Source organism: Lipophrys pholis (assembly GCF_963383615.2).
Source record: "Lipophrys pholis genome assembly, chromosome: 10".
Taxonomy (NCBI): Eukaryota; Metazoa; Chordata; class Actinopteri; order Blenniiformes; family Blenniidae; genus Lipophrys; species Lipophrys pholis.
In genome coordinates this window covers 9496361-9523244 of record NC_137640.1, presented here as the reverse complement: position 1 = coordinate 9523244, position 26884 = coordinate 9496361, and the positions used below count along the sequence as shown (strand labels likewise).

The window sequence follows — 26884 nt, the reverse complement described above, 5'->3', positions numbered from 1 at the left end:
CCATGACCTGGTTGCCAGAAATTACAAACTTGTACAGGTACAGTATGTCTCTCAACTCTGTAATCTTTGAAAAATGTGTACCTGTACCTGTAGTCGTTGTGTTATTTGTGTCAAAACTCGAAATTCTACAGTTACCATAGGAAGTTTACAAATATTCAGGGTTTTTTTGTTTTTTTTTATTGGAAGTGGAGCGTCCCAAGTGATCAATCACATCCTTGCCTGTTCCACCGTCACATTTCCAATATCTTTGTAAATTACAGAGGCTACTACTGATGGCCTTCAGTGTCTGGACACAAGTCACCAGCTGGGCTCAGCTGAACTGAAACACCTTCTAACTAACAAGACAAACACATGTTGTCAGTTGATTCGGTTTGAATGATGTGATCATTTCTGATAAGGCCACAATGACGGTGTTTAGTTTGACAACATCAATTCCCCCACTGCACAAAGCCTAACAGTTTGCACTGATACGAGGCTCGAAGACATTTCCTGTTGGTGTGTGCAGGCCGACACTCACACAAAAAATATTCCTAATAATCTGTAAAAAGACAAACATTGCTTGTCTTAATGTGAAATTTCCAGGTTGAACTTCTCCACTGCCTGGTCGACTAACGCTGTGTCCATCTGCAAGCACGCCGGGCTCATAAACGTCTCTCGAGTGGAGATGTCTCGCAGGTTTTGCATCAAGGTGTCAACACGTGCTCAAACACCCTGAATATCACTTCAAGCTTTAAAAAAAAGAGACAATCCCTCCTCAGTCAGATGTGTCCTGACGCCATCCATCTGTGTCCTCTTCAGCCCCAGTCTGGACTAGAGATGTCCAAATTTGAAGAAGATGTAAAGACGCTCACAGAGTCTCTGTATGACAGCATGACGGAGTGCATTTATCACCACCTTCACCGTGGACATCAGACCGCAGGCCGTGTTTGAGGTGGACCTCATGGGGACGGGCCTCGCAGCCTTAGAGGCAGTAAACAATGATCTGGGTGAGAACGTCTTAATCTTTGAACATAAAGGAATCTCCACGGATTTTGTCAAAATGAGTCTTTTGCATCAATGTACTGTGACCTCTCTTTTTGTATTCCTGCCTCACTTCAGTCCTGCAGCTCTCTGTGAGTACACTGTGTGTGCCAGTGGTGGCGCTAATGTCACATGATGCATGACTTTACTGTTTAGCTGGTTGAAGTCACAGGATGGTGGTGATGCTGCTGATTAGCTTGCACGTGCATCTGATTGTCTAATGTGATGAGGATGTGGCTCAGTCTGTTGACTGGAAGTCTGACTCTTTAAAAACTAATAAGTAAAAATTGACCTTGTGAATTGTCTGGGTCACAATAACCTCGAGGCCTACTTGTTTTGTACTTCCTATACCTCCCAGCACATTGCACTGGATGATAGTATTTCTCCGTTACATGACTGGTTGCAGATGCTTTTGTTGTCTGACGGGTCATGAAAAATGATCTGCTGGATGTTGCCGACTCTTTTGTTACTACTCGAATGAAATCAAAATTATTCACACACAGAGAAGTTGCAATCTTAGATATATTTAATAAATTACAACCAAGGTAAAAAAAAAAAATTTACATTTCAAGCTCCCTCCCCTCCTTCATCTACAACTCGTTCATTAAACTGTAACAATGTTCATTTTCACACCTCAGGGGGGAAGAAAGACCACAATAAAGACCAGGGATCAGTGTCTGAACATCAAGTTATTCACAGTTCACCACAGAGTCCAAAAGCAGAACGGCTTCCTCCAGAGCAGATTCCCACCTCGGCTCTCTCTCCAACGCCACATCGTTCTGCAGTCTATCACACACTGAGAGTGTTTGTCCCCTGAACCCCAAACCACAAAACACATACATGCTACATGTCTGCAGGCACCTTGGATAAGACAGAAGGATTAGACTGAGATAAAGTTTTTTCTTCTTTTTATCAGAAACCAAAAAGTACATTTCATTGCTGAGTGTAACTGCTGTTTCACTAGATAGTGTACGTTATAGCCGTCGCATCACTTCGCCATGAGTGCCCGAGGCATGATGGGTAAGCACAGAATGTCGGTGTCAAAAAAAAAAAAAAAAGAAAAAAGGAAAAAACTTTCTCAGAGGGTTTTTTTTTTACATTTTGGTACTGAACTCTCTAATCCTTCTCAGTCCTCTCCAAATCAGTGACCCAGATGAGGTGAAAGGACTCCGGGTGGCTTGTTCACAAGCATTTTGTTAAGAGCAGTAGTTGGTGTCAATAACAGAGAGATGATGGAGGAGAAAAGAATGACTATCCAAATGATGAGGAGGCATAACGGAGTGATGGATATGTTTGCTGGTGAGCAGCAGAGGTGACAGAGTGAGGAAAAGAACGGGTCCTTTGAAAGACAGAAGTAAATAATCCATGTGTACTGTAGGTCCAATATAAGTGCACTGAACAAGTGGAAAAAGATACATCTGTGCTCTAACACGACTTCTCATACATACACACAGTTAGGAACACACTCAAATACACAGAAGTGTTCAGCAATAACTGTTAATATGCACAATTCGATTAATATTTCTGCACGGTTACAGTGACTAAGCAGTCCACCGTCATGATTATAAATTCCTCCAAACGCTCAGTTCCCGTCTCAATTTCCATCTTGTGCCTTTATCTTGCTGCTAGCTACTAAGATCCATGTTTCACTCCTGCCTTCGCTCACCACAGTCCTGCTTTTTAAAAGGAACCACTGCATGAACACCTCTCTCCACGAGCCGAGGAGACAGCAGTGTGACTGGATGGGATTGTATGTACATGAGGTACAGCTCTGTAAATCAAGAACTGAGCTGTTTCTAGTTTACCGTCTCCACTCATACCCCCTAAAGGCATTCATTTAAACAAACAAAAAATAAAAATCCGATCAATTAGTGATAATTTGGCAAATGCAGAAATCACAGGGGCACGAGTAGGAGATTAAAAAAAACATCGTATTTATCCTTTCATTGGTCCTTTTCTCTTCCATTTAGCAGCAACAGGACTGACAACCACTATATATATGTGTATACATATACATTTATATATTTTTGATTTATTTTGAAAAAAATAGTGTCAAGTAGCTACGTACGATACCACTACCATTTCATATGGACGCTAATCACCAGGAAACTACGAAGTCAGATCTCTATCAAAAAGAATGAATGCCCACAGAATCATGAGGATTTATATATGGATGCTTTTCTCCACAAAAATATTTCTCAATGCACAAATACTTATGATAATATAAGTGCTAAAATGCATACAAATAACATGGTTAAAAACTGAATAGCTGTGCTAACCAGAGGCTAATGAGCATGCTGGCAAAAATAAACAAAACAACTGCTAAATAGTCAAAGCCTGTTAAAAATGTTCAGTGAATATAAAGATCTAGGCATTGATGGATATTTTTCATAGAGCTCTGACTCCATAGGAAACAACCTACCTAGGAACCACAGGAAGATCTAGAAAGGCAGAACAAGACAGAGATAGAAGACCTGAGGCAGCATGCTGGGAGTGCTGCTCAAACCTCTTCCAAGTAAGAGACCTTCAAACAGGAGGAGGAGGAGGAGGAGGAGGATGTGGGGAAAGGGAAACGATCTTGAAACAGAAAAGTAAAATCATTGGGGTGGAGAAGTTGGGCGTCTCTAAAGTTACCGGGGACATCAGTTCTCGTCATTTAATCCGTTGGCAGGTCTGTGCTGGAATGGTTCCATGTCTTGTCCTGCGGCAGGGTGGGTTATCATTACAATCATTTCATGATATTTTCACTGGAGTCGGAGAGAACTTTGTCGTTGTGGTAACCAGCTGTTTTCCCACTGAGGACAGAGTTATGGTACGGTAGAGGGTAGAGTTTCAGTATTCAGCAGCGTACTCTGTACCATGGAGACCTCTGCACAAGAGGGTGAACTCTTTCACTATGTCCTTTACCCTCCTCTTGTTCACTCGTTCTCTGCACAGTAGAAAGGAGACAACAGAGACAAGAGAGAACAATTACGAGGTCAATGTTACATTTACTGAGTGAAGGGGAACTTGTTTTTTTTTGAATATTTAATGCAAATTCCAAATTTGCAGGATTTCTTTTCAAAAACTCCTGCAATCTTTTGTAAACCCATTAGCGTGCCTTGTTTGAGATCACTATGCATGCATTATCGCAGAAAACATGACTGTATCACAACAAACGCAAATAAATGAGTATGACGATGACAACAACCAAGGAAAGGCTCCAACAAAGAAATTGTCAATGTGATGGCAGACAAGTGGAAGTTCTCTTTGAATGGACACTGATCCTACGATAAGTAATCTTGACAAAAGAAATTATCTCAGCGCTCAGAGAGCGACTGAACCAAGATGCTGTTTATCATAGAATGTGCTCATAAAACCAATTTTGCTTGGTAGTCGTCGCTGCGGGGGATGATTTTTGTAAATTCTCTCAAAATAAAACCAACAGTATAATACCTCGAAGGCAGCTAAATATTTAGCCTGACACACGTAAAAGATCCATGAGGGATGGAGGACTTACCTGAGTATCTGCTGTGAGAAGTTGTCTTTCTGCTCGGCTGTGACTCGTGTTGACGGGAACCCTGGTGGCTGCAGTGCTTCTTTCAGCCACACGGCGAACAGAGAGAAGCAGTGCTTGTTCAGACAAAACAGCACCTCTGCAAAGTGGTCCATCAGACTTCGAGATGCTCCACCCCCAATCCCCTGAGCAGAGCAGAGGAGACGTTAACAAAAGGGACCACGTCTGAGATGACAGAGCAAACTACAGGATCAGTGAGCTGGAGACATTAATCTGAAGTGTGACTTATGATATGGTGGCGCTGTGGCGGACCTGTCCAGGGTGGAGCCTGCATTGGCATCCTGAGCTACATAAACATGTTGCGTCTCACCTCCAAGACAGCTTGAACTAACAGCTTGCCGTCCTCCTGCATCACCTGGGCCAGTGGAGGCACATCGGAGCAGCGAGGTAACAGTTCAGTCTGAGAAAGAAAAAAAAAGAAAGAACACTCAGCAAATTTAAGCAGAAATGCCTCATTCAATCAATATGTGCAAGACGACAAAATTTGCATGAGCATATAAGCTTACAAAGAACAGACACGTTGACTTGACTGTTGGAGCCTCTGGAAATTTGAGTGACAGAACTCCTACAAGTGAGAGAGCGAGACAGAAACGACTGAAGGCTGATGTCAAACAACAACAGTTCCAGCACAGGGCTGTCAAGTAATAAAAACCAGACAGTTTGCAGCACAAAGGCGTATAAAGTATGTACGCTTATATAAAATATGTGCAAACTTACCACAGTGGAACACCGCTTTCACATCAAGACTCTCAGACAAGTACAAATCGGGCTTCCGTTTGAGGGCCTAAGAGGCAGATAAAGGCATTAAACAGAGTATGTTTCTGTCAGCCCGACCCAACCGGCAATGCATCACCACATTCCACTGCATAAGCTCCTTCAAAATACTGCTATAAACAATACCCGCCAAGCCTGGTAGTCGGATCTGACAGCAACACAGGACTGGGACCAGATCTGCCTACCAGGCTTTAGTGCTCTCTCCGTCTGTTTAGAAAAAAAAGCTATATCCAAACTCATTCAGAGATCCTCCAATGCAGAACTCAGCAGGTATAACAAACAAATTGCAAAAAATCAAACTTTGAAATCATTTGGAACTTAAGTCAAACTAAAGGCAATGGTGGTTTTTGCTTTGTTTCTTGAAAATCAATTATATTCGACACATTACTTTTCCTTGTTTTTAGTTGACCGGATTGAATATGCAAAAGAAGTGCGTAACTCATTAACATGTGCAGATAAAGAGAAAGACAACTCATCTCATAATAATGAACTCATTCAGGATGGAGGAGAGGAGAGGGAGAGAGGGAAAGGGAGGAAGAGAGATGGAGGTCAGATCTATCCAAAGATAGAAAAACAAAGGAAGGAGAATGAAGACGAAAGACAAAAAAATAAAACAGAAGAGCCATCAGCCAATTTGTCTGAACTGATTAATATTAGTTGAATATTAATTCATTTGGGCTTTGATTGGCTCTGGGCTGGAATGACTTCAGAGGAGGATCAGGCTTCGAGACTAACCAGTCACCTGGGACCACAGCGCTAATACTCTGTTGCATCATCTTCCCGAAAGCACCGCATCAAGTGAAATATTCATTGGGGGCTTGTGAGAGTGTTGATGTTTTTCAGAGGAGCAAACGTGCCCCGATGTTGACTTTACAGGAAAAAAGGAAAAAGCTTTAAGTGCTCAGACTTAAGTGCTTCTGATAGTGGATTTTTATGCTAAATATGTCCACTTCACACGAGTGCTCATATTTGCTTTTCTCGGCAGCCTGTGCAGCCGTGTAATACATTTAAATAGTAATTAATTGAAAGATTAGACAGCTTTCTGTGAGACAGGACTGTTATCCTATGAAATCTATCTAGTCATCCGTCCACAGGAAGTCTTTGTGTGATGAGAGCACGGCGACAGCGAGAACATGCCACCTGACAAAGCAGACCATTAAAGAGCGCTGCAGGTTTGGGTTACTCAAGTAAATTCTGAAAACAGTACAAGTAGGAATACTAAATCTACAAGTTTGTTGTGTTATCTGTACTTTGCGCAGCACAGCTTGAGGAACATCTAACACTGATTAGACGGTTCGGCGGCTAACACGAGATCCCTTAATGAGCTGATGATTGTTTACATGATGAGATGACTGCTAGGATCAAAAGCGTTTGAGGGGAGACAAATGTCTCTTTTTCAAACGTCCCTCCTCATGTGCGTCATTCCACTGCCTCGCCTATGTGATGGGACACCCAAGGGCCCGGTAACAAAGAACAGGAGGTAGAGAGAAAGAGAAGAAGACAGAGAAACAGTGAGTAAGTAGAAAGAGAGAGAAACCCAAAGTGAATGAAATAAGAAACCAAAAACACACCTGAGCTTGGAGTTGCATAAATGAATCAACAATATCAGGATGATCCCTGGGTCCTAAAATATAATAAAGATGAAACTTAAGAAATCATAAGAGAATAAGAATAATATACAAACAGCAACTTAATAGATTCAACAGTCATGTGGAAATAAAAGAGAACTAAAAATATTTCATTGAAATAATTCACATGTGAGTAAGGAACGAAGGGGAAAAGGGGGGCTTATGAAGCTTTGGCAGAGTCTTGGAGGAAGAGACCAACCAAAAACACAAAACAGGCATAAGACAAAGACATGGGTCTGTTTGGAGAGAAGAAAACAGAAAGAAGTAACGAGAGAAAAAGAACAAACCTAAAACAAATAAAAGTGGGTTTGGAGTGGGAACCCAGGAGGCACCTCTGTTACTGTTACAGTTTGGATAAAAAGAGGCACCAAACCTGAATGAACCCTCTTTTACCTCCATCCCACGAGGCACTGCCGGCAATATTGCGATCAGCTCGCATGCAGACGTTTCCTCGCAGGTTTAACGGCGTGCCTCAGAGGAGGAGGTGACTGTAAAGGGTCCATTCAGCCCTGGTCAATGAAATCCCCTTTGCTTCAAAGGTGAACTTATAGCATCGGTAAGAATCACACTCTTCATAATAGGCTCTGGTATCATTTCCTCCCTTATGCTGGACACAAACTACAACACTTGCGAGAGCATTGCAATACAGGCTGCAAGTGATGCACAAATAAAACACACACGTTCTGTGAAAGCTTCTGAGCTGAAAAATCCACAAAGAAATTCCTGTCTTTCTGGGTTTTTACAGTGAATTGGTGTTGGAGGAACTCCAACAGCAAACTTGGAATGAGACAGAACAAACGTCTGTAGTGAGCGCCCAGCTTTGGCTGTTCCCAGACTCCAAACAAGTTTCCTGCTCAATCCGCAACCCCCCCGGCCCTCATGCACATACAACCACTCAAGAGAATAAGGAGCTTATATAAAAGGGCTGTGATGGAGAGCCCGACTCCAATCCTGCAGCAGTGGCTGCAATCCTATTGAGCTGGCCCTCTCTGCTTTTTTACATGTGAGACAACTCAATATGCTATAGTGGCCTTTATACTGTGACTGTATCCTGTACTGGTACTGTCTACTGAAGAGCACCTGCTCAGAAAAAAAGAGTTAAGAAGCAGGAAGACAGGCAGCCATTACTTAATCAGTTGAAGCATTGAAGCAGGAAAAGAAGAAAGGGAACAAGGGACAACACAAAGGGATGGAAAGCATCAGACAGACCTGGTACAGAAATTCAGGACCACGTTTAGTGAATGACGATGTGCAGTCTCATTAATGATTAGCATGGCTTCAAGGTTGCAGACAAACAAAACGTTGAAAACTACTTGCATTTTGTAAAATGGTCAAAGGGCCTTGAACACAGCAGATTGTAAAACTTGCACTTTTTTTTTTTAATGCAAAAAAAACCCCTAAGAATTTAATTAAGAAATTGAATATGCAGACTACACTTAAAACAGAAAACAAAAGAACACAGTCATTTCATAGGTTTAAATTAAATAATGACATTGTGAAAATGATTAAATTGTTAGTAGGTGAGGAAAAAGGTTTTTGTTCACAAAAGTCATTATTTTAAGACTTTGCCTTCTCGTTACGCAGACAGAACACTCTGACTTTCATCATTCATTGATAGATCTGGATGTTGAATGTTAAAAGGTCAGCTGTGAGAACTGGGACCTCTGAGTGTATGAGGCCCCGGCTGAAGTGTTATAATGATGTCTGTGGGGAGAATCATGTATCAGTAATCATGGAAGTGTTTTATGTTTTGTTTTAAGATAACACTACATTGTTGTAGCAAAATCTGGCGGCAGTTGGTTGGTGTAAGTGCATGCCGTACCAAAAGGAGGGTGATCCATGAATAAATGTACTGCAATCTGTTTCACAACAATAGATGTCTAATAGTGTCACAGAAAATTCAGAATGTACAATTAGGGTGATAAGTGACGGATAAATCATCATGATATGAATGCAGTGTACTTTTCTCCCCTTACATTTATTTGAAGATCTTTCCTCTGCTGCACCAGGATATACGTGTGTGTGATAAAATATCATCAAAATCTTTCCACTGCTTACTTAAAGAGAAACAGTTCACAGCACTGACACTCCCGCCTCTGCTGGACCCCCTACCTTGCTGGAAGATGGACAGAGTTACCGAGGTAACCAGCTCAAACAGAGCCTTGATGGGTGGGAAGTGGTCCGTCTCACTGGCAAAGATATGCACCATCTGAAACAGAAAGTCGTCCAATCAGACACTAGCTGTTTTAACTTGTACCCAAACACAACCAAGGGGAAAAAAGAAAAAAAAAAAAAAAAAAAGAAAGAAACCCAGAGAAAATCCTTACATGTGCCATACTAACCCCCAAAAAAGTCATTAAGTTTCTGAAATTCCTCATTTGAACAAATATACCCAAAAATCTGTGTCCAGTTACAATCGTTATTGTAAAAATATGACGTTGAGTATATATCAAATCTGCGTGGAACAGTATTATTTTCATATGTTACCTTCATGAAAGAAACCAAGACTTTTTGAGACAACATTTAATACACGCTGTAGTGAAGAAACATGGTTTACCATCTTGTGCACCTTAGTCACAGCCAGTTAATTCAGAAAATACAATGGGGTTTCCTAGATTATCACTGTCAGTTTGGACAATAAACAAGAAAAGATCATGATTAATTATTACTGAAATTACACTAAGTTGCTATTTATTTTGTGATATTCAACTTTGTTGAGCGAGTTTAAAATGTAAATTCTTTTTAGTAAATTAAAGTCTCACAAACGTGAGTTGTGTTCTCATTACGATTACACTCAAATGCTGTGAAGCTCATTATCTTGTCTTGTTCGCCCTTTCTGACAAAGCTCTTAATTGTTTTTGCATTTAAGAAGAGGATTGAAAATTAAGTGAGTTAGTGCTCGTCGGGACGATGAGTGTGTACCTGTCGTGTGAGGTCAAGGGCTGAGGCCTGGGGAATTGTACTGTACATCTGCCCGAGCATCTCACTTAGCTGGGAAACCATGGGTGCAAAGTCATGGAGGAGAGTCTTCACTGACTTTTCAAATATGGCACACACCGCCTGAGGGACATCATGTAGAAATGTCATATCTGATTATGTGGACCAATTGCAACAGAGTTATGGTCTGACAGTGTGTGGCCGCACGATCACAACTTACCTCGACAACCTGCGAGTCGTTGAGCCACTTGCCGAGTACCGTCTGTATGAGAGCAAAAACTTGCTGCAAAACCACCACCACCTGCAACACAACAGACGTCATTAAACTCAAGTAAAAATACCAAAATAAGCCATGGACAAGAAAAAAGTGTACTCTTAACATTTATACATGACTGCACGCCTATCGGCAGAATCACCAATGATTACGGTTGAGCAACAGGGCAAAACTTCCCTGCCGGCCACTGTAATGCATCCAACGAGAGGAAGTTGATACAGTCAGAGGGGGAGGCGGGAGGGATGGTGGGTAATGAAGCCAATATGGCTGCAGAGAACAACTGCTTCACTGATTTTCATGTATTTTAATCTGCAGTGTAGTACATTACAAAGCCCTTAAGCTGTGCATAAGTTATGAATATGCCTTTTGAAAACAGCCAAATGAACAGTTCAACTGAATCAACAGAGTTCTGGGAAAAATGCTGGTGACTGACCGGGTTTGGTCCAGGTGTGGGAGGGACTGTTTTGACAGGTGGTGCTGAGCTGTCCGCTGACTCATCATCCTGCTTGCTGATGTCAAGCGTGGTGAACAGGTTGGACAGCAGTCCCAAGATGTGGATGATCGCTAACTTGTTGGAGGGATTAGGCTAAAAGAAAAAGAAAAAAAAGAAAGCAAGATCCAACAACAATTAAATAATTAAAGAGAACAAAATCATTTGCCTCTTCCACAATCTACTGAATTAAAAATAGTGTTGAATAGATATACGGACGTGTTTACAATTTATTGGAATCTTCAAAGCAAGCATTTCTTGTGTATTATTCAGGCTGTTTCGTATCAGGTAACAGCACAAAGATCTAAAAATGTATGTCTTGTCTTAGAATTCTTTTCAAATCCGATATGTAAAATCAGATCTAAAATAAAAATAAATGTATTTCTTGTCTCATACAGGCCAATGGGTCTGTATTCGACAAGAACAGCATCTCCCCAAGTTAAAAACATTAATTCAGATTTCACTGGCAGTATTAAAATGAAGCTCTGCATCCATGGCGTTGCATCACATACCAAGGACTACAAAGAGACTGGAGTTGCTGCAGGATCTTCAACAGTGTCAATACCACAACACAATATTTGTGCATTTCCTGCTTATCAACCATAACAGAATAATTTGACAATTTTATTTCTTATCCAGAACCACATATTGGCTAGTCACTCATTGTGTATAGTAACCCTAAGGTCTCCCCACTAGGTGCCAGTATTTGTTCTGCTGGACACTCACCAGCTGATTTCCTAGTCTGATGTAATGCCTATATAAAAAAGCCAGCCAGAAAACAATAAGTGAACGGGGAGTGAGGTGTGGATAAGACAGTGTCTGATTTTGTGCGTTTTATCTGGAGGATGGTGAACCTAGACCGAATCAGACAGAGAAATTTTAATCTTTATCTAACCTGACATTTACAATCAATCTATCCACAGTTTGAGGGAAATTTAACTTCCCACTGCAGAAAGTAAATATCAAACAATTTTTTTTAGATGAGACCAGTTCCATATTTGTTCTATCCAGCATAAGAATCTCAAAAAGTAGCCTCCTGTAGATGTGACATTCAAACCAGAGTGACGAATTTCCCTTTGGATGACTGTGTGCTCACACACTGTAAAAGCATGACCGACAGCACGATCGTTGGTTTGGGCACTTTCATTCCCTCGACTTCGGTATTTATCGTCCTGTCATATGTGTTACCACATGAGCGAGAGAAAGTGTGTCTTTGCTACTTCCATGTGAGTCACCAGCCCATGGTGCAGGGTCAAATCCAATCTGGTCCCGCGGAGAAATGTTCCACTGCAGTGACACCACACAGACACAAGGCCTGTTCATATTGGCCTGAGTCCAGCTGAGGCTGTGTGTATGTACCGTCTCATCTGCTAGCTTCTCCAGTTGCTGAATGTAGGGAGTGATCAGGGAGTGAAGGTTTCTTAAGATGTCTTCCACAGGGAGAGCAGAGAGCAGGAAGCCAAGCGCCTGCATCAGCCACATACACTGACTCGTCTGCAAGAGGACACAACCACAAGTTTTGTTTCAGTTTAGGTCGGCGGTAAACACAATTTTCCTACAGATGCAGCAAACGCATTGTTCACGACACGCCAACCCCAAACTACAGGCTGCAGACATGTTCCATAATTTCCTTCTCGGTAATTCTTATTTAATGTCACATTAGTGCAGAGATGTAAACTGAGTGCGAGTGTAAAACAGCATATACTGACCTTGTGGATCTGCTTTATGAGCACCTCCTGGAGAAGAAAGAAAAGAGAGCAAGCACAACAAATCATTCTCAAAATAGCAATAAAAAGACATTCTAAAATAATACAATGGCAGTTATATCAAAAGCAAATATTTCTGGAACCCAGTACGAGTAGAAAAAAACAAAAAAATAATTTCAGCTGTATTTGAACGTGCAAGCACCTGAGAGACAGCGACAATGTTTGTTGCGAATGGCGGCAGGTCATATTTGCATTCTCTACAGATTTTCTTGAGCGTGGAGACAGAGGAAACCGAAAGGTCCGGATTTCCTAAAGCCTGTAGGACCAAGGGCAGGACACTGCTGAGCATCACTGGGTGATCTGCCAGCCATTCAGCCAGAGCGCCTGGGGAAACATCGACAATTCAGACAGTGCGGAAAAAGAATTTATGTTGACCCCCTTAAACTGATATAACTGCAAAAGTTCTCACCTATCGTGAACATCACAGTGTCGGCTAACTGGACGTTATTGATGTTTATTCTGGGGATGAGTCCTATCAATCCTGGGATGACATCAGAATAATTCACATCTATCGTCTCTGCTATGGACTGGAAGCCGTACAGCAAAGCTTCTGTGTGCTGGAGGAAGAGGGAAAAGACAAGGAATTGGTGAGTTGAAGCAACATTGTCTTGTTTTCAGAAGAAAAAAAATTAACAGGTTTGGAATGTAATGAAAAGAAAAAGGGCAGTTAGAAGATGCTGCAACTGTTCAGTCCTGCGATGATGCATTTAACTCTATTCTGAGGAAGATTAGTCATTTTGATTTAATGAATATTCGGAGTCAATATGAACACAAGTGCTTACAAGTCTTAAAAAAATTGTTTCTTAAATCCAGCATTGCCTATGTTCAGTTAGGACTTCTGTGCAACACTGAAATAAACAAAAATAGCTCTCATTCGTGTGTGTGTGTGTGTGTGTGTGTGTGTGTGTGTGTGTGTGTGTGTGTGTGTGTGTGTGTGTGTGTGTGTGTGTGTGTGTGTGTGTATCTCACCAACCTGCCATGATGTGGGCTGATCAGCATTAGTCAACAGTCTCCCTAGTTTATCATACAGGTTACTCAGCAGCTCCGATCCCAGCATTTCATACACATACATGAGTGTGTCTGAAATATCCACCCTGAAGGACAAATGTGCACAAACAATTTAGAGGCAAGTAATTTCAAAAGCTCCTCTTTTTATCTATTTGCCATTCAGGTTTCGTTTGCTCAAGCATCACTTCGGTAGGAATCTGTTAGAGAAAAACACTCTCATGTGTTGACCAATCATCCAGTCAGCAAGTGTTGACGGAAACTCTCAGACCTTTGCTGAAACATTTCCACACAACAACGAGCAGCAGAAAAAGGCATGAACAAATCTTAAAACAGAGTCTCACACACACACGACACAAGAAAAGATTTTAAGCACCTGTAGATCCTGAATTGCTCTTTCTCATCTGAGGACCACGATGCATACTCCTGGTCCGAGGGGAACTGGGCTTTGTGAAGTAGAACATCTACCAACTGGAAATAAACTGGCCGGTAGACCTGCAGATACACCGACCGCTTATCCGACTCAAACCTCATGATTTCATCCTAAGATGGGAAAAATGGCAACGTAAGAGAATGATTAGTTAAATCTTCCTTCAGATTTACACACATTGTACAATATCTAAGATTCTAAATAAGTAACTAGAATCACCCCATAATTAGAGATGATTCATTTAATGAAAAAGCCAAATTCTAACAACAAAACTATCTCAATAAGTAAAATGTAGTCATTGTCATAACATAGGGACTTTTTGATGGCGAGCTGAGTGCACAGGAAAAACACACAATAGTCAGTGACAGTCAAAGGTTTGATTTTTGCATTTCTTACTTGAAGTGTGTACCAGAAGGTCAGTGTAAGGGAGCTGGTGGTCTCATTGACCGGGTAGTGGCCGGGGATGCCTGTACAAAACATGATCATGTTGACTAAAGCCAAGAAGCTCTGCCAGTGATCCACCTGCTCCAACAGAGTCCTAGAGAGCGTTCCAGAGAGGGATAGAGAGATGGGTGAAAAGAGAGAAAGAGGGAAAAGGTGACATGGCAGCTAAACATGTATACTATGACTACAGAATCCTGTAGTCCGCTGTCTTCAGGAATTAAACAAGGTGAACCATGAAGCCACAGATTTTAAAACGCAATTCAAGATATCACTACAGCGGCCAGATTTTACTATGAAACCGACGAAACCAGCATAAGGTAGCCTTTTAACACATTAAGACATGAAATGCAAATCAAGTGGGGGGGACTGCTGAGTAAACTAAACAGCTAGTTGTAGATGTTTGGTGCATGAAAACAGAGAAGCTGGGTCCATGCTTTTGGTACTTCATCTGTGAACATGTAATTCACAGAACAATTAATTGATCTTGAAGTGAAATTGTGGAGATATTTCTATCAGACTATCAGAGATGTAAGTCATAATCTATGCACTGATTTCTAAGGGATTAACTTTATATTGTTGTGTGCAATTCGAATCCATTTTATTTTATACAATTAGAATTCACTGTAGAATAGTTACAAAAGGTGTGACATGGTATCTGGTGTCTCATGAGATATTTCTCTAGTGAAAGAATGCCATAACATTATGACTAATGTAAAAGTTCGGTTAGAGGCTATAATTAGAGCAACAGTTCTAGTGGAATAAGAGTTTCTGAAAAATGCATTTCGTTTTAGCTACTTACTTATATATTAATAAATGTGCCTTTAATACAAATATGAGTGCAGAGAATGTAAGTGAATTAAAAAGACTTAATATCCAGTCCTACGGCTGAACATACTGTTGTTTCATTTGAATTATTTATGTGAGCAAACTGAGGCAGGTATAAAGACTGCTGATTTTCTCTGCAATACCAGATTAAAAATCACAATTCATTTATTCATTATTGTGCTGAAATCATTACACAGGCACATACACAAAAGCACACCTGGAGTGGTTCTCTCCCAGTGTAACGGCGATACGGCAGATACCATGGCAAGTCTCCATATCTCCATTCTGAACAGCCTCTTGGAGCTGCTCCTGGAGAGCCAGCACTTGAGGAACCAGCTTCAGCACAGTGTTCACATATCTGTAAAGCCAAAAAACAGACATTGAAATAATGGAATAAACATTTAGGGATTCATTTTCCTTTGTATAAATTAGTCTGAAAAAGTATAGTGCATAAGAATACAGGTTACAAGGGCAGAAAGCCTCGAGTGGTGGATATGAAACTGACTCACACTGCTCGCAGCTAGGTTGGTATATTTATTGCCGTTTCTCAAGACAAGTGTTTATTTCAAATCAAATCTCAGTTCATGTCAATCCAACCTCTGATCCAGCACACCCACCCTAAAAATCCCACACATCTACTCGGGAACCAGAAAATCTATTCAAAGCTCCTTCTCACAGCTTCACTGCTGTCAGTTGTTATTCTGTCTTCTTCCTGCTGTCTAAGCCATTTATAATTCCCTCACTCTGGCTAAAACACATGCCTGAGCTGATCCACACACAGACACACTCGACTCAGATGGGCTAAAGTGACAAAATCAGACAACATAGCCCCCCTCCGCCCGCCATCCTTAATGAAACCAAGAAAGACTGACATTTCGAGATGACGGGCGTGTGTACAGGGAAGTAAATCGTCTGCATGTATAAATTGTGAATGCACCACAAGTAAACCAAATTATGGGAGTCCCAAAGGGGATTTGTTGTATGTTGGCTGTGCTGTATCTTTCATGAGAATGTCAATAAATAAGTCTGTCCAGGTCAATGAATATTTATCAATGACATAACGAGGTTGTATGAATTTGCTCAAATGTGGAGAAGAAGAAAATAAGTAAATACAACTTATCAGCAGCTAATATTGCACTACCATTGTTTTGTGAGCTGATCATATTTTCATTAAGCATTTGTTAAAACTTTAAACTCACAGACTGTAGAAGAATGTATTGGAAAGATACAAAGTCACACCTTCAGATGGCATTTTTGTGTGATTATAGTCTAGTCCTTAAGAAAACAAAAGAAGTCAAACCAGCAAATCCTCAATGTTGATAATGTCCTTTAGCCTTTACAGAAGAGTATAGGTACAGGAGAGGATGTTGAAAAAGAAACTGACACTAAAAGGCACCTTTTGCTCAGGAGGTTAAATGCATCTCCCACTGCATTCCTGGGAAACATTCGTTATTCTTAGTTCCCTCGGCCCCTTTTATGAGCTCAGGTACCTGTTCCATGGTTCTGAGTTATGAAGCCAAGTTCCCCTGTCAGGATCCCATGCTGATTCAGCTTTTTCAAGAGAGAGCTCGTCCCTGCTGAGATGTGATATGTATGAACCTGGCCTTCATATTTCCTATACCTGTGTGTCTACTGGCCTACATCCTCTGTGTTTAGTCTGCCTAAGTAAATCTGTGAAAGCAGCACCGGGAACTGCACTTAACTCAGTGAGTAACTCCGTGTATGCTTGTGCATGGCAGACTGCACTCAGAAGATCATTCATATTTAATAAGGTGCTTTGTGGATGCAGGTCATGCACTCTTAGCTCAGGAGAGAGGGGCTTGGCACGTGTGTGACAGGATTAAAAGAGCAGAATACATTTGTATGCATTCACCAGTTTCCCTCATAAGAGATGACACTCATCGGAGAGATTCCTCTGAGACAGCAACAACATCTCCTCTTTTGCTCCCGTCCTCCTGTTATACACGCTGCCTCCTTCCTGACTCCTCCTTTCTTCTCTCCTCTCACTCCACCTCCTCCCACCCACCCCCATATCGCTCTCCCCACCTCTGATCCCCTCTGCAATTACTGCAACACTCTGAGACAGGGGAAATGGGTTGCCTGGCAACAGGATGCAGCTGGACCAATAGCATCCCCCCAAATGAGTTGACTGTAATGTGTTTAAACAGAGAGAGAACAAGAGACGGAGGAGGGCTTAGTACTGACGGTGAGAGATGAGAAAAGGGGAAAGGAAGCGCACAAGAAAGAGGTAGACTGGGAAAAAAAAAAAAAAAGCTCAAATAGAGATTAAAAATGACAAGGGAACCTACAGGATGGGGAAGCTGAACCTCAAGTGACTTTCAGGGCATGATAAGAAATAAAATAAAAAAGATCTTATGGCTAGACTACACACACAACATGCTGTAGGTTCTCAATGCAACACCATAAATCATACAATGCAATGACGAAAATAATGGCCAAACATATTTCAAGGGGGCTTCTGATGAGAGTTGGGACTTCTGGGAGGATGTGAGGGATACTTAACATCAAACATGCACATGACACAAGCCCATAGTAGACGTCAACAAAAATAAGTGACTGACTAGTCACGGACAGTCTCTGGAAATGAAATTGAAAGAAAAGAAGCACTTTTGTTGTGTGGGGACTGAGGATTGTACCTGCTCCTCATGGACCATTATTCATATTTACCATCTGCGCCACACGTTAGTGTGTTTAAATTGACTTTTCCGCAGTAACATAGGTCCAACAAAACCCCCCACCCAGTCAGTGTATCAACACAGAGGCATGGAGTCTTTTATTCTTGCACACTTTCACACCTTCCTCTGCCCTCCTTCTCCTCTTTGCATCATCCCGTCACACCTCTCTCTCCCTCCCACTCCCCCTCTCTCTTGGGGAGGGGCAATGGGTGCTTGCGGTGTCTGAATCAACCAAGGCATGATGACATCTCTCCCCAGCACTGTAGCCATAGCAACGCCAGCCAACCGAAAAATGCTGCTCTCCTCCCCCTGGCTGCCAAGTTGCCCTGTATCAATCCCTCCTTCCCTCCCTTCCCCCCTCCCTGATGACCTTCTAGTGCCCACCCTGTCTGTTTCCTGGCTTTGGCTAATGCATCTTTCCCCCCCTTTGCTCTCATTCTCTCATATTCTACCTTTAACTCCATTTTTGCTACAAGGTAATTTACCAAGTTAATATCAAAGACCAGCTTACAAGTAATAACCTTACTATTTCTTGCCAGTAGATTAGTTTTTTTCGGGAGTTGGCATGAGTACACCCTGGCAAACACTTGCACATACCTTTGGGAGTCGGGTTGTGAGATGGCATTAACTATTGCCTCCACTGCTGTGTCAAAGAGCTCTGGGTCAGGCAGTGCACTGAAGCAGTCGTGCACCAGGCCTTCGCTCTCGCTGAGGGGCACATCCAGCAGCACCCATGATGACAAGCAACGCAGCACGCGAGCTTTCACTGCCCCTGGGCTGTCTGTCCTCCGTAGCAGTTGTTGCAGCAAGGGACATACTGAGCCCCACTCACGACCAAGGGCACCCCGAACCTAGAAGGATGTTACCATGAGAATATTGCTCATGCATGCTGTATTTGTCTACTTGATGGCTGTGGGTTTGAATTATTCCAAGTGTTTGTATATTTTTTCATAACCGATTGTAATTTAGTCAGACAATTTTTAACATCTTTTATTCTCTCTCCTCCCAGCTAGACTCATTTTTGATCGGTTACAAGTTGGATCTCATTAGCTCACTGTTATTCTATATTTACTACATTTTTCTTATCCATGCACATAGTATACCAGTGATTAGCGGTTGCAGAGTTATTTATATTTTGGCAACACTGGTTAAATAATTATTTCTTTATTTAATAACTTGACATATGTGGTATACCTTGTCAAACCTATTCATAGCAATTATATATACACTGTATGGTTGTTTTTCCATTAAAAATGCATGGATTCCAAATTTTTTTTTGCAATCACAGGGGGGGCTTTATTAACTTATTTACATAGAAAATAACCCATGTTTACTCAGTAGAATTGTATAGCCAGACCACAACCACAATTCAAATTGTTAGTCTTCAATAAAGAAAAAAACATTAGTAATGGGGCGTTAAATCATTTCCCATTGAAGCAAATTACGTCTGTTTGAGAGGTATCACACATAATGAAAAGAATATTTCAAAATGAGAGCTGTGATAATTAAGTAGGTGATTGTAGAGGAGGAAGACAGTGGTGCATGTAGACATACCTGTCCTTTTCGATACTGCGGCAGGCGACTGGTCTGGAACTCTTCGGGCAGCACAGTGAGTAGCTCCAGCAATGCCAGGCAGCGTGCCCGCCCATCCACCCCTCCGCCCTCCTCCTGAAACACCCGCACCATCTCTGCTACAGCACCGGGCCAGGCTTCAGGCATTGTGTTAAGTGCCAGAGAGGCCAGTGCCACACACAGCCGGGTGAGCACCATCTTGGAGCCAGAGGAGAAGCAAGCAATCTGGGAGAACAGCTGGCTCTTCAGAGACTCATACTGATCCGTGGGGATGTCGGACCAGTACCGCGAAATCTTGGTGTGAAGTGCACTAGCACCAAAGTATTGGATCTCTGGCACCTGTGAGACACAACAATATGAACGCAAATGACTCAAAATGATTTGTATTTCTGTGCCTTGATGAAAGTGTGTTCTGTACCTTATCTGGGCTCAGTAAAGCCCAGCAAAACTGCCAAGCTTGAGGTGAGACCTGTGCCTGCATTAGCCATTTCTGTGCCAGGTTCTTGTTTTCTATATTTGGATCATAGTACAGCTGGTGAAGGGCCTAAGAATACAGAGAGGGATAACACAGTTATCAAACTGACAGATTCACAGAACCTGTTACAGAAGGGTTGAACATGAAGAAAGCAAACAACTTTCCTCTGAACAAAGTAACTGAAGTTTGCAACTACAGTGTGCTTAATCACAATAGTGAAAAAACAAAACAAAACACTAGCTGACAGAATACACAGGAGCTGTTGTTTACTGAAAAGAGATGGTTACTATAAGTAAAGAGCCTTTGTTTCCACACGGAAACACACAAACACGTAGTAAACAAGCTGCCTGAACAGTTGAGAAAGCGTTGACCTGAAAGCAGTACTCCGAGTAGTTTGATTACTTGAGTGCAGGGAAAACAGGAATAAACCAAAGAAAAGACAAAAACAGATGACAATGCCAGGGCAAGAGAAGAAAGGGAAGAAGGAACAGTAAAGAATCATAGACCTCAAATCATAATAGTTCTAGAAATAATGTTCAAGCGTTTCTATTTATTTCCTTCCGTCTCTCATATAACCACACTCAGAGACACACTGAATTAAAAACCACTGGCTGCCAGCAGTGTTTTCCAGGCAACATAATAAAAAAAAAAGCTATTGACTGAGCTTCTGATGCTTTCCTTCCCCCAAAGCCTGCTCACATCAATTCCTCTACCAGTCATTCTCCCGTTTCTTCTATCCATCTACCCTCCTGTAACATAAACAGCGCATCTACTTCCATCCCATCACTCAACACTTAATCTTCACCCTTGTCTTCCTCTACATTGGACACCAACATTCTTCCCATTAATTATTTAATTTTTTATTATTTTTTTTAAATGTATACCATTTACCAAGAGAAGACAAAAGAAACATTGCATAGCAGCTCTAATAGGCAATGTGCAATGGTACAATTACACCTGGAACAAACCTCAATAGTGTCTGTGCTTCCCGAAAGTAAGGTCTTTGGTGGTGTTCTCTCCACGTCTGCCATCCTCCAAGGCAATTATCAGTCTCTCCTTACTGTATGAGACTCTAAATATGGCTGGCTTGATGTTAACAAGCCCGTGTTCACAGAAAGTCAGATACCATTTCTATAGCTCAGTCTGAAAGGGAGCTATAGGTCCATGTTCAGAATATAGAACAGATACGATACATGAATAATAATAAAAGAAGCGTGGCCGTGACTTTTTCTTGGCAGGCAGATCTCTGTGGTCACCTATCCAGCAACAACTTTTGCAAAGTATGAAACAATAACTAAAGAAAAGACAAAAATAACTCTACAAGGCATTTCCAACAGCAACGATTCCTGTAGAAAACCTGCTCCACAGATCTTCTGAAATATAAATGTGTTGTGTTGTGATTTGGCACCATGGATCATCGTGATGCCTCAATTGTGAAAAGCATTAGCACGGTTTTTGTTAGTCAGCTCCACACTAGACCGTCTGTAAACGAGGCTGTGATGAGAGTTCAAAGCAGCAGCGGATCATTACTGCAGTCCACTGTGTGATTGCAGACCTCTCCTTATCCAATCCCAAACAGTGCTGTGTCTGAGCGTATCTGCACTTTGGAGGGTTTATTATCAAAGCACAAGATACTAAACAGTCTGTTCAGTTTGCAGCTTTTATCTTATCACAAAGAACCGTCGCCTGTCTTTTCGTATGAGTCACACCAGACACCTCAGCAGTTGTCTTGACTAACTGTTTTTGTTTATTGTCAACTATTTTTTAAAAAAAGGCAAAGGACATGGTCATCCTCAGAAACTATGTTTAGATGGATACGATTAATCAGAATGAAAGTCTCATTAAAACGAAAGTGCTTCATGTAAACAAGTCTTTTGTTGAGATTTGATCCCATAGGGTCTATTCGGAAGAAACTTTCATTCAAGAGGGGTTATTTACATCGATCATTATTCCAAATGGAGTCCTAATCAAGTCTCCCTAACTTGGGTTAAATTATCCTTACCTCAGCACGTGACGCGTTTTAAGAGAAATAGTCAACAAAAGCCAATGTCCCAGCGCAAAGCATTATGGGAATAATCCACCGCCTGAATCAAATAATAGTTTAGTTGCACATGAACCCACACATCAAACTGATTATTTAGTCTTCATGTAAATCAGATGATGCAATTTCTCAAGTGGGTTTGATTCAAAATGACAAAAAATGGCCATGGAAACAAAAGATTTTGATTGTACTTGCAGCTGAGGCAACTAATTGAACTCACAGATGGTGGCAAATAGCTTGAACCACCTGCCTACACCTGAGGTATGACATTCTTATGGCAGATGCTGTCAAAGGTCATTAGCCTCCCTTACAGTTGTTTTTCAACATTACAAAGGAGGAAAGGGGAAGAAAGAAAAAAAAAAATCATTGCTTGGTTAAACATCTTCACCATCTGCTCTCACTTATAACCACTCATCTAGCTGAAAACGTTTCTACACTCACAAGTAAACCTGGGTGAATAACTGGAGTGTACTTCCTGAACTGTGCTGACAAAAAAAAAAATATATGATACCTAAACGATGCAAATCTCTGAGGCATCAATGAAGCATATCAAGGTGTGAAGAGGATAACAAATTCATAAACTGAATACATGCAATGTTCCGTACAAAGCAGATCTACATTAACAGCTGGACTTAAAAAGCAGCTGCAGCATCTTGCTGTTTGAATAGAGAGCATGCAAATCATTTTAAGAAGCAAACGTGCATGGGTATACACACCTTTTCTGGACTTTTGTGTTTATATTAAGCAGACCTGGACCACAATATTTTGATATGTTTTAGGAATACCACTCATAGGCATATTGCAATAACGGAACAGGAGTGCAGGTGCTGTGATGGAAAAAACATCCTCACACTACTGACCCATCATGACACTGTGCAAAAACTGTGAGAATCAAAGGCATGCAGGGGAATGATGATTAATGAGGGAACAAAGAACAATAGTCTGTGTGAGAGTGTGCGCGGGTGGTTGTTGACAGCTCGCAGCCAAGACAGAAATTAAGAAAATCACGTTGCCAATAGTGATGAAATCCCGCCATAAGAACATAAAATAATCCCTCACACCAAGTGTCTTAATGTGCAAACCAATTTCCTTTTTCAATGTGAAATTCAAAAACAATTCCTGTTGTAACTGTAAATTAAACATACATACGTGATCTACATAAATGTAAATGTTCATTGATAAAGTGGAGGGAATCAAATTTTACTGATCACCAAAATCTTCAAATGACCAAGTCAATATTTTGAGCATGAGTGTGCTGTCCTGTTGTGTTTGAGAGTTGCCAGGTAGTTGACCTGCATGTTTAAATTCTTTAAAATGACTATAGGTTAGATCTTGCATTCACATATATTTTAACATTAAGAGCCAAAATGGCAGAAGTACATCGTAAACTGGGAATCGGGTATCTAAAGTTTGAATGGATATTGATAGCCCCCTGCGAACAGCATCCTGTGTAGCTAATGGCCTGACTCCATAAAGTAATGGTAACAGAAGTCACCCCTGTCTGAGTGCCCTTGAGTAAAATGCTGATATGGCCTGACCCAGGACTGTGTTGTGGATCTTTCTGTAAACATGATGGCCATAGGCCTCAAGAGAGATGCAATATGACAAAACTCCTAAAATCACAGTTCAACAATATTTGAATTCCCACTAAAAATGTCCTTTGCTTGGCAGACAGTGACTGAATCTAATGATCATAGGGCGGAAATGTGAAGCAGCGTACGAAGTCCCTTATTATACAGAAAGATTCTGACAATGTGGTACTTTGTTGCATCAACCAGAGGCTGAACAAAGAGCTTTCTATTGGATACATACACAGACTGGGCCAGGAACCATCATCTCCACCACCATATACAACAACTACACACTCCCCACCCACTATACCAAAGTGACAACTCTGCACTCCCAATCTTTTTTTATTTCATTCCTTTAGCAGCTGTGGTTGCTTCCAGTGATCTTATAGAGAAGCACTACTTGCCGTTTCACTGATAAGCACTGAAATGTTAAATTACCAGTGAGAGCAACAACACGAGCAATAAGCTGGGGATCTGATGTAGATGCTGAGGTGATGCTTAATGTAGAATGTTCGATTCAAAAGGAATCTTTTGTCTTCAACATCTCACTAAACCTATTGAACAATCATCATCTGTAAATTGTGTTGAGTGAGAAATTCCACACATTGAACAAAAAGACTCTTAGATGGAAAAAAGTCCATAAACCTTGTAATCAAAGTCCATCTTCAGAACAATATCTCATCACCAAATCAACAAAAGATATAAATATAAAAGTGCTCAAATTCTTCATGACGAATGATACTTAAGATGTTGGTTGCCTTGTTGTGTCAGTTAATAAGATTACCACAATATCACTTGGAAAAGACCAAATGGTGATGCAAGCTGTCATGGTCTGAAAAAGCATTCCAAACTCCACAAAACCCCCACGCACTGTTATTTGCAATGACATCACAGATGATAATCCTAAATACAGTACTTTAAAAACATCTTGATTTGTTGGCTAATTACAGCAATGGCACTGGATCAGGAGGTTTGTAAATTTGCTATGAGCGTTTTACCAAAATAACATATACAGTTTCCGCTATCTTAGGATATTATAGCAGGTTAGGTTGCACTTTCACTGTTGCCTCCAGGTAATTTCACCACCTGCCAACTTAAATTGAATAAAGCAAGTATAAAAGATGGATAGATGTAGCCTAGACATCTCGATGGCATACAGAAACGAACATTTTTAAACCTATAAGCTTAGCTGTTTGATATTTCCAGACATGAATAGCAAACTATTTACGGTTCTCCCAGGTTTCAATGAATATGCAGTTTCACTATACATACTGAGATTGAAAAAATATAGACGACAAATTAGAAGACAACAATGTCTCCAACATTACAAATAAAACCAATGCGTACTGTGTAATATTATTGTTAATTTTTAAAAAAAGAATTCCACCAGATAATCCAGACCTTTAGCTGACAGCAATGTGCATCTCTCCCTACAATATTTTCTGTCGCATCGCCAACCTCCTCTCACCCTCTTCTCTTTCTTTACTGGCACTGTCACAGACACCGACCCCTCCCACCCTCACCTCACCCCCAATCTATCTCATCACATCAGCGCTGCTCCTCTCCGGGTGCACCTTTCTCACTCCTCCATCCTCTCCATTGTTTCCCCACCCAGCCTCCTGTGTGTCCGAGTCATCGGCCACCCAGCAGGGAGACTCAGCACAACAACATTGCAGCCAACATAGCCATGCATCCGCACAGAGCCCAAAATACATGAGAGAAGAAGAAGGGAAAAAAACAACTAAAAACAAAACAGACCAGGCCAAATAAAATAGAATCAAAATGGGCAGGCACTGCGAAATCGAGGCGGGGTGCAACCTTTTATTTTGATCTTTACCAGATCCTTATCCTTAACATTAGAGATCAACTTGTAAATGTAACATAATTGCTTCACCATCCAAAATCCATGTTGCGATCAGTGTTGATGTAATAACGTGTGGGTGCAAGGAAAGTGATGATGACCCGATGTTATCCCCTCTCAAGCACCGCCGCTTGGTGGAGTGTCCGTCGGTGATGTGGAAATGGACAGACTGATCTATTTAATAAATAAATAAATAAATAAATAACTGAATAAACACAGAAAACCTCACCTTTTCTACGTTCTCCACCGTGAAGTCCAGGTCGTCCGGAGCGGCTGCTATTCTCCCCGGCGTCTCCATATCTCCGCGGACACAGAGCTGTCAAACGATCAAATAAGGGGCAACACGTTCAAAAGCAGCCACGGTTAAAATTCCACCTCATCACCAGTGTCTCCCCCACGTCATATTTCCGCGGTCCTGGTCGATACTGTGAGCGTTTTTTCTAATAAAATAAGAAAAACCCGGTTTCACTGTTTAAAGGTTTATGTATGACCCGAGAGGCTAACCGGCAAGCTAACGCTAAGTTGCGGGCAGGCTAACCTGCACCATAGAGAAATGCTATAGCAACGGCTATTTACACGGTGCTAACGGCGGCTAACGTAGCAATGTAACTTGACGCTGCCCGAGCACTGAATACACCCGACAGCTGCACAGTCATACTCGTATTTTCAGAGCGTGACAGTATTATCAACAGCTTAGTTCCCGTGACGAGCTACATGCTGGCCGCAGAAGACGTATTTCCACACCTTTCAGTCCTGCGACGGTATGAGGCGATGCTGCCAGCTCTCCGCCGCTTTTATGCCTTTGCGCCGCCGTCACTGCGAGATCTGTGAGGTGTTCGCGTGCTGTGGGAAACACCGCAATCACAGCGCAGCCGGTCACGGCCCGCGTATTATCACGTTAACAGGCTTTAACAATTGTCCTAAAATCTCTGAGGTTGCGCTGATATTATATACATGACTATTATAGGAAACTGTCATTTTTTTAGCATTATATTCACCATTAAATCCTTTACACTAATAAGTTGATATCCCAACATTCAAAGCATCCTATTTAAGTACTCACATTTGAATGTATCACCTCGCAGCCTGAATTAAATATAGATAGATAGATAGATAGATAGATAGATAGATAGATAGATAGATAGATAGATAGATAGATAGATAGATAGATAGATAGATAGATAGATAGATAGATAGATAGATAGATAGATAGATAGATAGATAGATTTATTGTCATTGTAAATATGCACCACAGGTGCACAAATGAACGAAATTTTATTTTAAAAAATGGCACAGATAACAACTCTTAAGACACAAGCACTTAGAAAACAAATGTGTCTAAAAACAAAACAGCAAAAAAGGTTTAAAAAAAAACAAAAAAAACGGGCTCCCTGACTGATGCAGACTATCAGGCATGTCCGTTCTGGTTGGCTGCAGGCCCTCTATGGATCACTGTGCCATCTCATTTGGGTCCCTTGGTTTACTACCAGATTTCAAGAGATAATGCTGGACTGAAACA

General features: G+C 41.3%; 1 protein-coding gene across 2 annotated transcripts; it reads right to left on the bottom strand.

The window, feature by feature from the left end:
- Positions 1-1530: 1530 nt before the first annotated feature.
- Positions 1531-26178, bottom strand: LOC308115490 (importin-13-like). 2 transcript variants are annotated; one of them, XM_080473046.1, is made up of 23 exons: positions 26110-26178; positions 25595-25681; positions 19836-19961; positions 19400-19756; positions 18443-18696; positions 15355-15507; positions 14277-14418; positions 13827-13993; positions 13419-13539; positions 12855-13002; positions 12588-12769; positions 12389-12415; positions 12039-12173; positions 10623-10775; positions 10136-10216; positions 9901-10038; positions 9091-9187; positions 6922-6974; positions 5294-5360; positions 5083-5141; positions 4887-4976; positions 4520-4701; positions 1531-3949 (listed from the first exon to the last, which is right to left on the bottom strand). In XM_080473046.1, the coding sequence occupies exons 2-23, from the start codon at positions 25661-25663 to the stop codon at positions 3853-3855; spliced, it is 2898 nt and encodes a 965-aa protein (XP_080329172.1). In that variant the 5' UTR covers positions 25664-25681; positions 26110-26178; the 3' UTR covers positions 1531-3852. The 2 variants fall into 2 exon arrangements, with proteins under 2 accessions (XP_080329172.1, XP_080329173.1); XM_080473047.1 differs by having other exon boundaries at positions 15367-15507.
- Positions 26179-26884: the final 706 nt, after the last annotated feature.

Bases quoted from the DNA above. Each gene is read 5' to 3' on its own strand.
- LOC308115490 (XM_080473046.1), bottom strand. From the start codon at position 25,663: ATGGAGACGCCGGGGAGAATAGCAGCCGCTCCGGACGACCTGGACTTC. The intron at 14,419-15,354 runs GTATGTGCCTGT...AACGCTCTCTAG, and splicing joins CACTCCAGGTGTGCTTTTGT to GACTCTGTTGGAGCAGGTGG. The intron at 5,142-5,293 runs GTAAGTTTGCAC...TCTCACTTGTAG, and splicing joins GAAAGCGGTGTTCCACTGTG to GAGTTCTGTCACTCAAATTT.